At 35.9% G+C, this 17,326-nt stretch overlaps 1 protein-coding gene across 4 annotated transcripts; it reads right to left on the bottom strand.

Moving 5' to 3' along the window:
• Nucleotides 1-2,057: 2,057 nt before the first annotated feature.
• On the bottom strand, nt 2,058-17,317 carry LOC122348763 (collagen alpha-1(XXV) chain-like). Of its 4 annotated transcripts, none has more exons than XM_043244612.1 (11): nt 17,288-17,317; nt 15,572-15,598; nt 15,097-15,177; nt 14,778-14,813; nt 14,269-14,322; nt 14,095-14,173; nt 13,677-13,703; nt 13,454-13,507; nt 6,447-6,524; nt 5,194-5,232; nt 2,058-2,195 (listed from the first exon to the last, which is right to left on the bottom strand). In XM_043244612.1, exons 1-11 carry the CDS (start codon nt 17,305-17,307, stop codon nt 2,193-2,195), a joined length of 498 nt encoding a protein of 165 aa, XP_043100547.1. In that variant the 5' UTR covers nt 17,308-17,317; the 3' UTR covers nt 2,058-2,192. The 4 variants fall into 4 exon arrangements, with proteins under 4 accessions (XP_043100547.1, XP_043100546.1, XP_043100549.1 ...); XM_043244611.1 differs by lacking the exon at nt 13,454-13,507 and adding an exon at nt 6,885-6,971; XM_043244614.1 differs by lacking the exon at nt 6,447-6,524.
• Between the last annotated feature and the right edge of the window lie 9 nt (nt 17,318-17,326).

Raw genomic sequence — 17,326 nt, 5'->3', positions numbered from 1 at the left:
ATTTTCATTTCTGTACTCTGAACATTACATCAATACATAACAAGAAATAATTGCACTTTAAACAAATGAAAAGAAAATAATAATAACTACACGTCCATATTCCTCTATACACATATTAATCTACATTTAATGAAAAACCTGAAGCATCTCCTTTAAATTTTCCAGTCAATATTTTACTAAATTTGTGTAATCTGAATTGGTGTTTAGTTATGTATATTTTATTTATATATATATATATATATATATATATATATATATATATATATATATATATATATATATATATATATAACGAACTGTTAGTGCAACAAAGACATACAAAACAAAATAAAAAATACAGTTAAGATACAGCTAAAACATAGTTAGGAAACTTATGTTCAAGAAACAAAAAATACCATAATCGTCACATAATAATATGTCTGAGCATGAAATACAACAAAAGGTCTTTCCACTTTCATATTATGAGGAATGCCTGTTAATAAATCAGTTTCCTATTTTAAGAATAAAACTATACATACAGTATAACTATACATAAAGTAGCAGTTAAGGGTAAAAAGAAAAAAATCACTTACCCTTTCTTATGAATAACTATTAAATTCAGTACATACAAAACTACTTTTCTTATGATCTTAAATGCCCATTAGAGGTTGAGAAAATCGACACCATAATCCTGCCACCTCCAGCCAGAAAACACATTATAGCATCAGCAGTGCTGTGATCATACTGTTTTAATGTATCTATTGTGTCTGAAGCAATAAAGTTCAAACTAATGCTCAGAATGGCTTTAAAGCTGTAAAAAAATAAAATGAACAAAATGATGCAATTTTGCACTCTGGAATGTAGCAGTGCCGGTTAATGATAATCACTGCTGATTTAGGATTAAGGCTTTTGATGACTGATGTCAACATCATGCACCTTGTACTGTACATTAACACTGTATTCAATGCTTATTAATACTGATTGCTTTACACTGCTGTTGTTATGGTTACTGAGAATAGCAATACCACACAACCGCTGTATGTCCCATTTGTTGCAAAATATGCGTCGAACGTCTTTAAGAATGTAAAACTTTTAGCTCTAAAAATACATAAACATCATTTTAACCTTAAAATAGCTGCAAAACAATGCATTAAAATGTCATATTTACAACCCATAGCGCAGAGAAGTAGCTATTTCCGAAAAGGAAGGAGTAACAAAAGACTACAACATACAAAATGAGTAAATAAAAAAAAAACAAGCAAAAGTGGTAACGAAAGAGATGGCATCCTGCTGTTTTCAGTAGATCAGACCGTGTAGCTCACTGCTACGAAAAGAACCCCACTGAAGAGTGAACAAAGAAAGGGTTGCAGATGGAGGGATGAAGGTCGCAGCATTCCATGCATCACATACACCATTCCGTAATAAAGATCTCAGTTGCCTGCTTACTCTCGAGCGGCCAAAAATGGTGGATGCATCTTGTGTCCTGTTATTTCCGTAATTTGAATCTTTAGGCTGTCGCTCTCACCACAAGGTGAGAGTTACACAACAGCGACACCGAGGTGCAGGAGGGCCAGTTGCCGCACTGACCTCTGTGCAATAAAGAAATCCGGCAATCAATCACAATTCTTACTTTCTCAAGCCACCAGCCAAGGAGTGACACCCTTCACAAAGTGAAAAAAAGAGAAAAATTAACCCCCTTTAGAGCAGCACATATCAACAAAGACTGACAGGTAGTTAGTGATCTGCAGAAGCCACACTACACAGTGATATGTACATGCTTGTTTGAGGGCGTCTGGATGGAGTCTTTAGTCTTTTAAGCTGGTAGTACGGGCTGGTTTGAACGTACTAAGATCTTTAGTCTTTTAAGATGGTAGTATGCATTGGTGTGAACACGCACAGATCTCGTTCAAGACCCAAAGCAGATCCCTCAGTCGCCTCCTCCTTCTTCTTTTCAGTTAACCCTGTTAGTCTGTTTGGTGTCACTCTCATTCTGGGCCATGCAAATGGGGCGAAAAACACCCTTGTGAATGGTCTCTTATTGGTCAAGACCTTAAAATCCACAGTGCTTATGTGAATGTAACACACGTTGCCGTAAGCACACTGAAATGACAGGAGCAACTACGTGAAAACTTCATGATGTTCATTTCCCGAAAAAAAAAAAAAAAAAAACTGAAGCCTTATTTACAAACTCCATGCGTTTTGTGTTAGACCGATCACTGCAAAGAAAACACAAAGACATGTATGTTTTAATATAAAAAGGAAGAGTTTCAAAGGCCAAAGGATGTGAGCTACCAGTGTATTGATTACAGTCGTGGCCCAAAGTAAAAGAACACTTGACTTATTTAAAAGGTCTCAGCGGTTTTTTGTTGAATTGGAAATTACAATACCCATAAAACAAATAAAATATCAACAAAGTCTTCACTATGCTCTATACACCATATACTAAAGCCATTATAAGGAGATTTAGCTCATTTCTCAAACTAGGCCTATTTCACTGTCAGTGTCACACAATCATGTTCCTTCACAGAAGAAACTAAATTACTTGTGTAATCATTGTCTGGTGAGATTGTGGTTTAATTGATGGTGATGCAAGAGTCTTGGGGCATAGCGGTGCGATTCTTTTTAACGTACTATTCTGCTCATTAAGCCATTGTCCATACCACGAACTGGTATAAATTCAAAGCCTCTAGAAGTAGTCTTGAAGAACATGTTGATCTTTCAACATGGGAATAGTAAAGAAGGAGCTAACTTTTTCAATGCTGTAAAGTGATGCCAATTCTCACCAGAACCAAAAGTGGAGAGGTATGAAAAAGAAACTTTCACACAGCCATGTGAAGCATGTAAAAATGATCGTCCAAAGTAAGACGTCATGAGAACTCTGTGATGAGATAGATATGTTTAACAAAATGGCTATGTTTACAAGCATACTTTTTGGTTCAATTGAATAAATTCATTGTGATTGATGAATCAATGTACTGTTTGCATAAACACTAAATAAAAGTAATCAGGTTGATGCGTGTTTGTATGTCACAAAAAAAATAAAAATTATTAACAGATTTTTTTATATACAGACACTGCACAAATATAGAGCTTCTCACTGTTTGCACATAATAACCACTCTACTACACAGTTTTTTTAGAATGACATGGACACGCATTCATACAGCACTTCATTCAAAATGATGAACTGCTCGTCAATTAAATTAAAAACCGATTATTTGGTTGCATGTAAATGTAACCAATGACTAATAGAGCAACAGTCACTACGTTTACATGCAACCAAATAATCCATTTGTAATTGGATTGATGGCTCAACCGAAAAGCCTTAATCTAAACACCCTAATCAATCCGACTGAGCTCAATCAGAATGAATTTTAGATCAGACTGAAGGAGTAGTTTATTCCTTTTCTAATACAATTGATAGCTCGACCCATTGCCTGCTAATCTACCACGCCAACAGATTTCCCCCTCTAACTTGGTAACTGAACCTGACTGCCTTGTTCCTGACCCATTACCTGTTTCTTATTCTTGTCTCTCGTTTGTTGAGTAAACCCTGCAAATGGATTCTAACACTGCCTTAGTGCCCTCATTACATTTGAAGCTTGTGACATATAAATGTGTGCATCGATCCAATCACTTTGTAAGAATTATAGAACCTCAGACACTTTTTCTGAGACAAAGTGTATTCAAAGACATATCTGTTTAGAAAAACGTTTTTCACCCCTATGAATTAGTCTGTCTCATCCCCTTCCTTCCCCTCACCCAACCTTTCTTTCATTCAGCTCAATCAGAATGATTAATGGTATAATATAATGTTCTACATGAATGCAAGTGATATTCACAGTCATGTCTGCTATCATTTGAATTGTCTCTGTGTAGTACAATGGTGTCAATCTTACAAGAAGTAAACTAGAAGGTGATATAGATCCAAGAGAGAAGATACATCTGGTGAGCCCGATGCCAAATATATCTTTAGGGATCCAGCTAACACTTGGTTTTGGTTCAAGTGTACTTAAATAACAAGGGCTTATAGTACATTTCTGTTTAGGTCAACTGGATGTTGTTTGACCAACATAAATAGGATGAGCTAAACCTCTGTGCATGGAGAAACCACAACATGAACACACCAAAACTATCAGGGAAAGTAATGTTGGTCAGCTTATAGCTATAGCAATGGTTGCTTCATTGAGTGAGCATAGGAGTAGCTGTCTAATGTATTACCTCTGTCTAATAACCAAGATAACTGCGCATTAAAAAGACAGAACATGCAAGAAACCTTCAGCCACCATTGATTACCTTTCTTGTGCCAATCCGTAGACCATACAACTTTATTTAGCGTTCACATAAACACTGCATTCAGATTCATCAATTAGAATGAATGCAGTTCAATTGAACCAAAAATCAAGCATGTAAATTTGTCTTCAAGAACTGCTCATTGGAAAAAGAAGTAGTATTGGTGTAACAGCAAAGAAACAATTACTACATGAAAATTTCACAAAAGAATATAAGAATTGGACAAAGGAAAATTGGTATAAAGTGTTTTGAGCTGATGAAGCCAAGTTTGAACAACAAGTGAAGAGTGTATGTTCATATGTTCAATGGGGGTAGAGGAGAGATATAAACACAGAGAGGTGTAGTATTATGGTGTGGGTGCCATTTCAGCTTCAGGAACAGGTAACTAAAACTGATGGCATCATGGATAAAGTGTACTGCAACTTCTGGTGAGGCATGGTGTACCAACAGGGAGTCATTTCATTGGGCTTGAATTTCTTTTCCATGAGGACAATGACCTTAATCATTCTTCTACTCTTGCCAGAACTACCTGCAATGGAAGAAATCTGTAGGAGAACGATGAAAATGATGGACTAGCGGCCTCAAAGTCTGGACCTCAACCCCATTGAGAAAATTAGTGGTGAGTTGAAAAATAAACTGGACAGACCAATTGTACATTCAAAGGAAAGCTTTTGGCTTTAGTTATCAGGAAATATATTCACACTGAGGGGAAACATGAAATAAAAATCATCAACAAAAGGTGAGTATTTTCAGATCTGTCACGTGTTCTAAAAATTTAGGCCACCACTGTGTGTGTATATATATATATATATATATATATATATATATATATATATATATATATAATATTTAATGTTGTCGAGAAAGGTATGGAATTGATACCCAACAAGAATATTTAAAGGATTTTTGAGGATGTTCTTACCTTCTGCCAACATCCAGGCATTGGGAGTCCATCTGGACCCTATAGTGGAGAAAAAAGTAACCAGAAATACTGTATATTAACAGTATGTAAATATTATATTTATATATAGATGTTTTTAGTTAAGCAGGCTTTCAATGTATTGTTTAACCATGCTGAAACCCCAAAGTGGCTAGCCATGATGTGCTGAAAATAACTAATGTATTTGTGAGACTGTGATGGTGCCACGCAAAGACAAAACTACACAATACTTAAAAAAAACAACAACAACAACAAAAAACAACAAAAACATAGAAGAAACAAAAAGGTCTAATAGATTGAGAAGCATGTTATCTAATTCAGAAATACAGCAATTAAGGATTGGACACTTAAACACTTAAAAAACACTTAGTCTTTGATCAACCACAAGAAAAACAAGCGATTAAAGATTCATGCAAATTATCATTCACAGTTTTACCAAAATGAGGTTTATATTGCATATGTACTTTAAAACATGCATGCCCTAATGTTCTAGTTTAATAACAATCATTCATTCATGTATGCAAAATGACACAGTCAAATAGTTAACTGAAGTCTTTAAACAATGTGATTCAGGATATGGCTTGAAGATTTCTTCATAATTTCTTCTCTTCCATAGGATTGGGTGCCCAATTGGAACAGATATGAGAGGGAAAGAAGAAGGGGAAAAGGCTGGGGGAAAGAGCGACTCATGCTGACACTAAATAATGTCTCAGGAGTGGTTTGACACAAAATGGATTATTTAAGGGAACCAAGGGTAAGTAGTACTGGTTATTTCATTTTAGGAGAGCAAATACTATTCAATTAGCAGAAAGTGTTTAATTTTTTCACTTAGTAAAACTAGAATAAGATTAAATGCTATACCAGAAGGTAGGAAATTCACTAAAATGCTAATACAGGTGCTAGTGAGCAGTTAATGCAGCTTTATGTGACCACAGGATGGTAAGTGGATAGTATATATAGCATACAAAGGTTGTATTAAACAATAAGGGAATAAATTACTGCGACTGATGCTAAGATACAGATGGGAAATTTGTGTTAAAATGCCGTGTGACTTTACTAATAGAAAGCAGACAGTACATGCAGTACATGTGTTAAACATAAAAGGCTATGGGATAACCTACATTAAGCAGGAAAATGGAGGCTTTTTGACCATAAGCATGCATGAGAGGTGCTCAGCGATGTGGGTGATCAGCTGGCAGCATGCACAGGAGAGGTAGGAAAAGAGGATACTGTACCAATTGGCACGGGGCATCCAGCCCATCCAGGCCAGGCTGACCTGGTTCGCCCTTTTCACCCTTAAAGCCCCGGAAACCCTGTGTCATAGAAATGGAACTGGGAGTGTTACTAGGATAGAGGCTGCAAGCGCCCTTCCGGCCTCCAGGCGAGAGAGCACGGCACTGGGGCAGAGAAGAGCGGTCCAGTGTTTTCTTAGCAAACCACTGTTTCTTGATATGACCAGTGTTTTAACCAATTTGTCCTGGCTTTTGTCCATCAGGCTTGTTTTTTTCCAGTAGGCTCCCGTTTTAAATGAATGTTGTTTTCTTTTCTTTTTTTGAAAAACAAGCAGATATTTCAGATATCAAGGATAAGGTGGATTGCGATTTTGACCACAGGACTACTCTTCTCTTTAGGCTCCGCTTTCTTCAGTTTTCCAGCTCTCAGCTGGGACATACCAGTGGGCAGGGTGCATCTAATCCAGGGGCACCCTGTTCTCCTTTCTCCCCCTTAGGCCCCTTTTTGCCCTTCTTTCCCTTCTCCCCCTGTGGACACAATAGCTTGGTCAGTGGAAGAATATGCCTAACCAGAGAAGTTTTATATAGTGTTTTGAGACCAGTAAGTGTATATGTATTTTTTTAGCTGTATTTAAAGGTGCACATAGTAGCCTAATTGTTTATATTATATTGGTTGTATAATATAACTAATATATTATATTAGTTACATTAACAAGTAGCGTTACTGCATCATGAATAGCTCATCAATATGCTCTATTCACTATTTAATCAATTTAGTAGAGGTCATGATTTATTTAACAAATTGTGCCAATTATGTCAAAGTGCCAAATATGTCATGTATCTCAATAGGAGATCAGCTTAAACTATTCATTAAGGTGGTGAAAAGTCTTCCGGGATACATAGTACCAAAATTTCAACAACAGGTTCTTCAGTTCATGTACATGGCAAGGTGGTGTTGATGTTGCATTAACCGGCTTTTCGAATGGGTCAGTGTCATGTGAGTTTGGAGGTCAAAAAGGATAATGCCCCGTGTTGCACTGCCAGACTCATCAAGAAGTGGTTTGAGGAGCATGATACTTAATTGCTGATACTTCAATTCAATTCAATATTCAATATCATGCTCCTCAAATCACTTCTTGATGAGTCTGGCAGTGCATCTTTGAGGGCATTATCCTTTGTGTAACAACCATTACCGCAAGGAACAAGGTTGCCGTGAATGGATGCATTGGTCTGCATTAATGTTCAGATACCTGACAGGTGTCAGTAATTGTGACCACAGGCCTGTGTCTGCCCAGCAGTGCATCGAGGTGGCACATCTGCTGTTGTTTATCACCATATCTGTGCTCGGCCATAGACGGGATGCACCAGGAATCTTGATTCGTCAGACCAGGCCACTTTCTACCAATCATCCATTGTCTAATCTCGACGCTCAATGATCTTGAGCCTATATCACATAGCAGTTATTAAGCTGAACTCTACTAAATAAGCACACTGTTGCATTACTAAGTTTCGTTTTTAAACACTCCATAAAGTGCCAAAAATAAGGTGACTTGAATTAGGCATGACTGGAGTCTTGAACTTTAATTTAAACATTTTCCAAAGGAAATTTTGGGTTTTTTTAATCAGGAAAAAGAATACTTTGTGCACCGTTACGGCAACAAAATATATTGGCAAAATTCTTCTTTCCAAAACTGAGTTGTCACAATATAAGGAATTTAATGCATAAGTGAATTAAAACATTGAAACATTTAATATAATGTTTATTTATATATATATATATATATATATATATATATATATATATATATATATATATATATATATATATATATATATATATATATATTACTTAAAAGTGTTGCTAGAAGGGAAAGGGAGGTTTTTAAAAACAGGAAGTTAGATGGGAATATCAGATAGGAATACACTAAATGATAGACAGTCAATTAAAGATAAAGGGAACAAGACTGATAGTAGTCTTACAGGGCACAAGGGAAGAGAAAGAGAAGCAGGAAACACCCCAAAAGCCCACCCCCAACAAACCACACAAACAGAAAAACTGTATCTGCATCAGGCTGTGACAAAATCAGAAAAGCAAAACTTCCTCATTTTCCACATCTTGGTTATAACAGTATATTAAACATTATGCATGAATTAAATATTATACATAGTCTGGTTATAACAGTTCAGCTTTGACATTCCAAGAGACTTATTTTGAATCTTAAATGATGACAGTTAAAGAAAAATGAATCCATGATAGATTGATTTTTAACATCAAAACCAATGTGATGAAATGGTCATGCTGCATGCAGACACATATTTTAAGGAAAGCGACAGAAAGCAAAGTATTCTGGAGAAAAGACAAGCTAGAAATAAAGCACCTAATATTTGTTTAGGCATGTAACCCTGGTTTCCATAATAAAGAGCAAAAGCTGTGTCTGAAGCACCCCTATGTCACCAGAGCTTCATAAGGATGTGCCTACAGAATCATTCCTTAGACTTTAGATGCATCAAATGAAGCAATATAAAGCAAATAAAGCATGAAGCAGAACTCACGCAGAGTCTTGTTCTCTATTCAGGGAACCAGGGTTACATATATAACTGATACATACAGTTTACATATTCCTTTCATATGTTCAATCAACCTGTCTGTAGCTATTGCTATAGAAACCCTATACCATATACAGTATTTAATTTAATAAAAGTAAAGGCAAACTCATCCTGTTTATGGATTTATGCAGCAAATGTAATGAGCAATGAGAGTTGCAGCCTTTCACACTGGACGACCTTTGTAGATTTCACTCTACTAGTGAGGCATCTTTCATTATCTTATGGAATTATTTTTATTGCTGACATGCAAGTCTTTTGACTGCTCTACATCATCTCTAAGGTTCAACACACGGATGCCCTTAAGTTGCAATTGAGCCTTTGTAAATGCATGAGGGGCTAAGACTAGGCCAAAAGCAATCACTCAGAATTAATTTAAACTTTGTCCCCAACATGATCCAAGTAAATCAAAATAAAATCTATTGTGATAAACCAACTTCCTTGTCAAATCTTCATTATAATATATGCTTCTCTGTAAGCATCAACGTTTTAAAATGATGTGTAAGACAGGTCACAATGTTATTAAGAGGGTGATGATGGTAAGAAATAGGCAGCAAACATTTCTGCTGGCATTGCGATACCCCTGCTCCACTAAATCTATGATGGTGCTGAAGTCAGAAGTAGTATTCCTTATTTCCGATTACTGACTTGAACTGAGAGTCTCTAATGACAAGATCTTGATCTGGAAAGAATGGAGGCAAAGTATAACAAGCCAGAAAGAGCTGATTCAGTTTAAACTGCATCCCTGCTGGACTGGATCTGGCCAGCTTTACCCTGATTGCTATAGGGCTCTCCAAACCCTAGATCTAACCCTAGACCTGCAAAGATCAGCTCCTTTGCTTTGGTTAGATCAATCATACAAGGTACCACGACTACCACAACAACTGAGCCAGGAGCAAATCATCAAATTATTTAAGTCTTCACAGTGCACACAATCAGATGTACCACTGAGAACTGCTCAAGCATGAGAAATTAGGTATACACTTCCTAACTGATAAGATAAGAGATGAGATCCAAGCTGGGTGCTGAAGCATAAAATTTCAATGCAAAAAAACGTTTATCACAGGCTGTAAAAATGTAAAAGAAATAAAATAAAATAAATAAATTGACACCTACTATAAGGGGTCAAAACGGAAATTTAATTAAGGTTGGAACTAAACTGCTGCCCTTCAGGAACTGATTTTGACAACCTGCGTCTTTAAGAAGCATACAGTGCCTTGAGTGTTTCTATTTCTATGGATTTTGATGCAGAATCGAGTGAACCTATGAAGGGAACTTTTAATTTAATATATTATATTTAATATATTATGAAGGTTATATTATATTAAGGTTATGCGTCACGGATTGTGGGCTGAAGCGTCTGATGTATACGGCACAGTTAGCTGGAAACACTTCCATCAGTTTTGAGGCCGTCAACGGATTGGTTGAATTATTTAGGATTTCAGGAGACATGTGTCACCTTCTAACGTTCCGCCTGAAACGAAGATGCCGTAATGCCAAAGCCTCTTATGTTGCTAGATTTTCAAAAGTATGTAAAATATTGTGAAAAGTTTGCAGCATAGAATCCATCCAATAGTTTTATGCACAGGTATGATGCAGCACAAAACAAAATGTGATTGGCTGCTTTACCTTTCGGTCATGTGACATCATGGGAGGGCCTTAGCCATCAGTCTGAAGTATGATGCACCACGTAGGATTTAAATCAAACTTTGCTTATCAATACATACATAAAACATGTGCATATGTATTACACATATATGTATTATATATGTAGTACACACAAAGTACTACATGTTTGCTACAGGATGTTCAATATATATACATGTTGTTGTTATTTATATGTATGTGTGAGCATGTGGTGGTGTAGGTGTACTGTATATGTATGGATCGAGTTCATATGTATAAGCGAGTGTCTATAGGTGTATGCATGTGTCAAGTTTATATGCATGCAAATTATTCACAAGTGCATATGCATTCATAACTAACATAAAATGTATTGGTATGGATGTCGTAGGCCGCTGTACTGTCCAAAAATATAGACTTATCTTCCTAAAATCAGTGGGAAATGATAGCTGATTTACAAGTATGTATACATATATATACATATATATATATATACATATATATATATATATATATATATATATAAAACCATCCAGTAGTATACATGTACATGCTGAAGGTTTGTATGCACATGATTTCTGTATGTATTATGTATGTATAAAGTAAAGATTGATTAAATCCTACGTGGCGCCTCATTTGAAGATCTGGCTATTTGAGACTATATTTAGGATAAACTTATAAACTTAAACTTAGCACTGAGGTAAATGCAGTGCAACTGATTTAGGAAAAGAAGAAGAAGAAAAAAAGAAGAAAAAAAAAACATCCTAATAGGGCTGGGCGATATGGCCAAAAAATGATTTCAGTATTTTTTTTCCATATCAGTCGATTTCGATCATTATCACGATAAATGTCCATTTCTTTCTTTCTGTCAAGATTAGAGACAGATCTTTGCTTAATTGTGGAAAATGTAAAAAACCAGACATTAGCTGTGGTTTTAAACTACGGTCAAACCATGATGTTCTGCATATGCTGAGTGATACTGTTTCAAATTACAAACGGGTTTGTGTTGCCTAAAATAATATCAATAACATAACATATTTTCGTCTCTTAGAAATACACATTTGATAGCAGCTTTAGTTGGGATACAGATTCAGATTTATGTTCATTATAAAAATCGGTAATATCTGTAAAATTCTAAAGATGTTTTTAAACTACTGGTCTTCCATAGTATCATACATTTAGTCTTAGATGAGATAGATAATCACAGTTAAAACCACAAATGTAGCACCTCAATACATTTAGTATAAACGCATTAAACGCTATAGATTAATCACAAATATCCTGTAATTATATTCCATTGCTTATCTATAATACATTTAATACACGTCTATATTAATAATATAATAAAATTGGACATGAACGCCTACATTTTTGACTCAATACCATGGTGCAGTTATTGTTACTGTAGTAAATCTATGGTAAATTGTGGCGAACCATCCTCATGCGCCATAAACATTACATCGAACACTCATTGCCGTATCAAGGAAATATATCGCTCGATAATTATCGTTAAGTTTTATCACCCAGTCCTACATACAAATTAAAAAAAAAAAGAATCCTCCCTTTGTTAGGATACTGCATTTTAAAGATAATATTTTAACACCCGCATAAACCTTACAGATGTTTATTTTATTAAGTATACATAAGTATATAAGTATTTATAACGTACCCACTATTTCATTCATGTTTATCAAAGGTCTGGGAAATCTGCTTCGTGTTAAATATTTTTAAAAATACTGAAAAGTGGAAAGTGGAAGGACGATCCTTTCTTATTACATAATTTAGAACATTACCAAACAAAAATTTCAAGTGCCATGCTAATACATCTACTGCATAAAACTAGATAATTTTTTTAAAATGATTTTTTAGTTTAAATGATGTTTAGTTTAATTAAACAATTGCATAATTGTGTTAGCTTCAGACTTTTAAAACACTTGAAATGGGCTTACATTTCCTGCTTACTACATATTGCAGTGGCACATTCTGTGACATTAAAAACTGAACATAGTGGCACAGTGTAAGTCTATGAAACAGGCAGGTGAAATGAAAGGAATCATGCAAGAGAGGAAGCCAATACAGGGCCGTTACAAAAGCAAGAGCCTGTTGTCAATGGACTTACTCTGTATTTCTTGCTGGAGCGAGAATCATTGTTATAAGTATTTTCACTTGACAATAAACTAAACAAAAAGAATGATTTTTTTGGGGGCTTTAATGATTATGGAATGGTAAAATGCTATGTTAGTAATGAAACTCTGAATGATGACAGACAAATATTTATACAACTACAGTTGGAGTAAAAAATATGTGAACCCTTTGACCAGATTTGTTATTTTTTTCCTTATAAACAATTAATGTGAATTAAACCACAGCAATAGACAAACACAGTTTACTAAAACGTGAAAGTGCATAGTGTAGGAAGGGGAAATGTGTAACACTCTTAGATCACCCTTAATTATTGTATGTATAAGGAAACCATGTTTGTCTTTTGTTTAATCTGATCGTCAGTAAAGATCAGTTTAAACTGCATGAATATTGTTTTTAGAAAATCAAAGAGTTCATAAACTTTTTCCCACAACTCTAAATTGTGATTGCTAATTGCTATTGTAGAAGAGAATCCTTAAATGTAAGGTCTTCACACTGATCTTCAACTCCATGGCCCGCATTCGGTCTATATAAAGGCTTTGTGCCTAAACTGCTTTGTAAATGTCCATTGACATCAGATCTAATCAGTAGAGAGGGTGAAAGTTTCATTCCCTGTTTCACAACATCTATGTCACAATCACCTTTTCTCCTCTTTCCCCCATGTTGCCCTTGTCTCCCTTTAAGCCTGGTAACCCCTGCAAAAATACAACTTCAGGTAATTACAAATGCCTGGATACTCATCAGTTCAGGGGTAAAGATCTTCATAGATATTGCTGGCAGCTACTAGAGGGCAGAGCAGTTGCAGGAAGCAACCCGGGTGACAGTAAGAGTCAACACGCAAGTGGTAAATGAGTGACGACTCACATCCATTCCAGGTGTTCCAGCAGCTCCCTTCAAAAAAGAAAGAAAAAAAGCAGGTTACACATTATTTTGATATCAATATAAGACATTCTACTAACTATAAGTAACTAATTCTCATTAATTTGCAACCAGTAGTCTACCAATTCTCAGAGTAGACTGATAGGGTTAGTAGAATAAGTTATATATACTTGCAAAATGTCTCTTAGTCAGTATATTGCATGATGTGGACATGATGTGGAAAATATTAAGCGGACGGTTTTCTAATACTCTAATGACTGCTTCACTTCTATCACAAAGTTAGTAGAATGTCTAAAGTGGACTATCGGTGTTACCAGAAAGCTAAATGTTTTCTGGAACTACAATACTGAATAATGTGACTAGTATTAAATGGCCAAATAATGAATAATTCTTTAATACTTACAGGTAACCCATATGGCCCTCTAGGTCCAGGATCACCCACATCACCCTTCTCACCCTGTGACAGGTACATTGAACAGCACCTTTTATATAAACAAATCTAGTGTATAGCATTACCATACACCCTTTAACATAAGAAAATCAAATAAAAATGAATACCAAATATAATAAACCTTACTCTATCTCCCTTTGGACCTGCTGGACCAGGTGTCCCAATTGGTCCGTCCATACCCTGTCAATAAAGAAGTGTATAAAGTTTTGTGCTTTCATAAAAACTTGTGTCAACACAGTTGATGAGGAAAATCAGGCTACCATAAGCTTTTATTTATTTATTTATATATTTTTTAAGATTCTGCTTTCTATGTTAATCTCCAAACTATCTGCAGTAATTGGTCATGCAAGTCTCAAATAAATACACGGAGGAGCATACATGATAAACAGCATGTTAATGGATGAGTCAGTGTTATAGCTGTGTTAATGTCAAACTCAGCAGTAGAAAGACAGAGCATCTCCTGTTGTTGTTTAATCTCTTACAGTCGCAGAGAGCTTAACATTAATGAAACATTACCAAAGAGTCTAACCACATTCCCCCTTCACCATAAATGTGTCTGTCACGTGACACATTTCTGTATCTTTAAGATATAGGATGGTGCGTGGCGGGGTGAAACGTGGCCACTTTAGACTCACCCTGGGTCCTGGCTTGCCGTCCAAGCCAGATGCTCCCTGTGCATTTACGGAAGTATGAGTGGAGGTTTGAAAAATGATATTAGTACATGATGAACAGTCACTCTGACAAAAAAACAAAACTGTCAACATCTGTGTAACAAACACCAACAAATGGACATTTATCCAGCACACAAAGCAGGCTTGGCTGACTGCATGAGTCACAACAATTAAAACACACAAATGGAAAATTGTGAATTTGGTAATGGTTAGATGATGTTGAGTCAAAATAAGTGGGGATGAAATATGAAGATCCCAGGCTGCATGGTTGTTGTGTACTTACGGGGAGACCCAGGGGTCCTCTGTCCCCCTTATGCCCAGGTTCCCCTCGCAGTCCCTTGAGACCATGCAACCCAGGTTCCCCCTAAGTGGAGAGGAGTGGCAGAGGACAGTTCAGGAAATGCTGGGTAACATTTACTAAGGAGGCAACGATCTTGTCTTTTGAATTCTAGGCAATTAGCACAGGTTTAAATCCTCCTGAATAAATTGTACCTGATAGTCTACAATGAGACTAAGATACTTTTGATACAGGAGTACAAACAGTGTGAGTTTAAGTGCTGAAAAAGACCTGCTGCAAGTCTCGCATCATTCTGTATGTACAGAACGACACTGCTTAACTAATAACTTTGAAAATGGTGATTTGATGGCAAGTTTGCAGCATGTCTTAAACACAACATGTCAGTATTCCATACGAAAGTTGGGATTACGTCATTGATATTAACAATAACACAGATATGCTTCATCCTGTAATTATGTACCTTTGGCCCAGGGAATCCATGAGGACCCTGCAACACAACACAGCATTAATAATATCTTTACTTTACTTTAAACTTCGTTGTCAGATTTTCACCAAACAGAAATTCACTGGCATAACAAATCGTATTGATAATTAAATAACATTTACATACAAACACAATCAAACTTAAAAAAAAGGAAAAAAACATGCCATTTGAGCAAAATATCTCTTCAGCCAATAGTATGTGTCTGAAACATGTGTGAAAAAACTCCAATCCCATTGGACCAAATATCCTGTGATGTCTTAGTTGGGTATAAAAGATTGCTTGAATAAATTTTGGTCATTGAAGGCTCAGAAGAATAGGTTGTTTGCACATGATTTAATGTGTCTTGCAATGTAATATTGCTGAGTTCTATGTGTTCCTGAGTCATCATATTTTGTTGACCCTGGAACATTTTAATCGAAAAATGTAATCTTGATAATATCACATCTAAACCTAACCTTACCCATGATTAATGCCTAAAATCAGAGGAAATAATAGATTAATGACACTGCTGTACAATCACCAAACACTGATTGCCTAAACGTCACAAAAACAACTGGTTCTTCAAATCTGATTGGCTAATCTCAATGTTGTTCCAGGGTCAACAAAGATGTTGATCCAAGAACACGTCGAACTCAGCAAAATCAGGTTCTGTGTTATTACACACACTTACGAACAATATATGTACAAACTAATTACCATGCATGTACTGCTATTAAGTACAGCCATATTTTTTATTTGTTACCATGTACATACACTTCAGGTAAGTACATTATGTTACAACATGTATGTTCCAGGGTAGTACACAAACAAAAATAAAGTACTACCCTGACAACTTTAGCCGTAACTTAAAAATAATTGAGTTAACAATGGTGTCGTTAGAGAAGAAATTGAACTAAACGTTTCACTATTAGTAAAGTTAAAGACTTTAGCCAAACACTTTTGAGAGACGCACAGACTTGCAGAAGTAATTCACATGATCTCTCTCTTTCTCTTCTCTTTCTCTCTCTCTCTTGCTGATAACTTAGTTATTAACTGCGTTAGTCTGCTATCAGAGGCTAAACAAAGGCAGAATGCCATAACTCATTTATGGCATGCCAAACAAAGGGAAAGATCAGTAACAGGTGGAATACAGTGTTCTGCCTTGGTTTCTCTTGGGTTTTTTAAACTTCCTGAATGTTCCAAAAATAACTCATTTTCAATCAAAACTGAAATTACGTATTATGCAGCAAACCACTGCTGCCGTTGGGTGTTCAATGGCAGTGATCAACCTAATTGCCAGTGGGAAGGAAAGGACAAGGACTTTCTTCTTAATGCTCCACTTTCACATACCAATTTTTTGGCATCTCCGTTGAGGTGGTTGTATCACAATCGGCTGCTTTCAGGAAGTACATTTTCCTGTCTGCCTATTGCTAAGGCTAGAAGACAAGATTAAAAGTCTAAAAGTCTAGTGATTGAGTTCAATCTCTCCTTTCTCACCTCTAGTGTTGAGGCACTCTCTGGTGATCTTGCCAATTGCAGTGATCATGTGACATTTTTTTCTGAGATAACTGGCTAAATGTGCATTATTCCTAATGTAATGCAATATATTAACACCAATAAACCACACTGTTTTATGCTTGAAAGAAAAAAATAGTAAAAAAGTAAAAAAGTGTTACTATTTTACACCATTTCAGCTGTGCATTTTTAACTCACCATAGGGCCAGGTGGTCCATGTGGACCAGGTGCTCCCAG

This window comes from Puntigrus tetrazona, chromosome 7 (assembly GCF_018831695.1).
Source record: "Puntigrus tetrazona isolate hp1 chromosome 7, ASM1883169v1, whole genome shotgun sequence".
NCBI lineage: Eukaryota > Metazoa > Chordata > Actinopteri > Cypriniformes > Cyprinidae > Puntigrus > Puntigrus tetrazona.
This window is presented reverse-complemented; position numbering and strand designations above follow the sequence as displayed.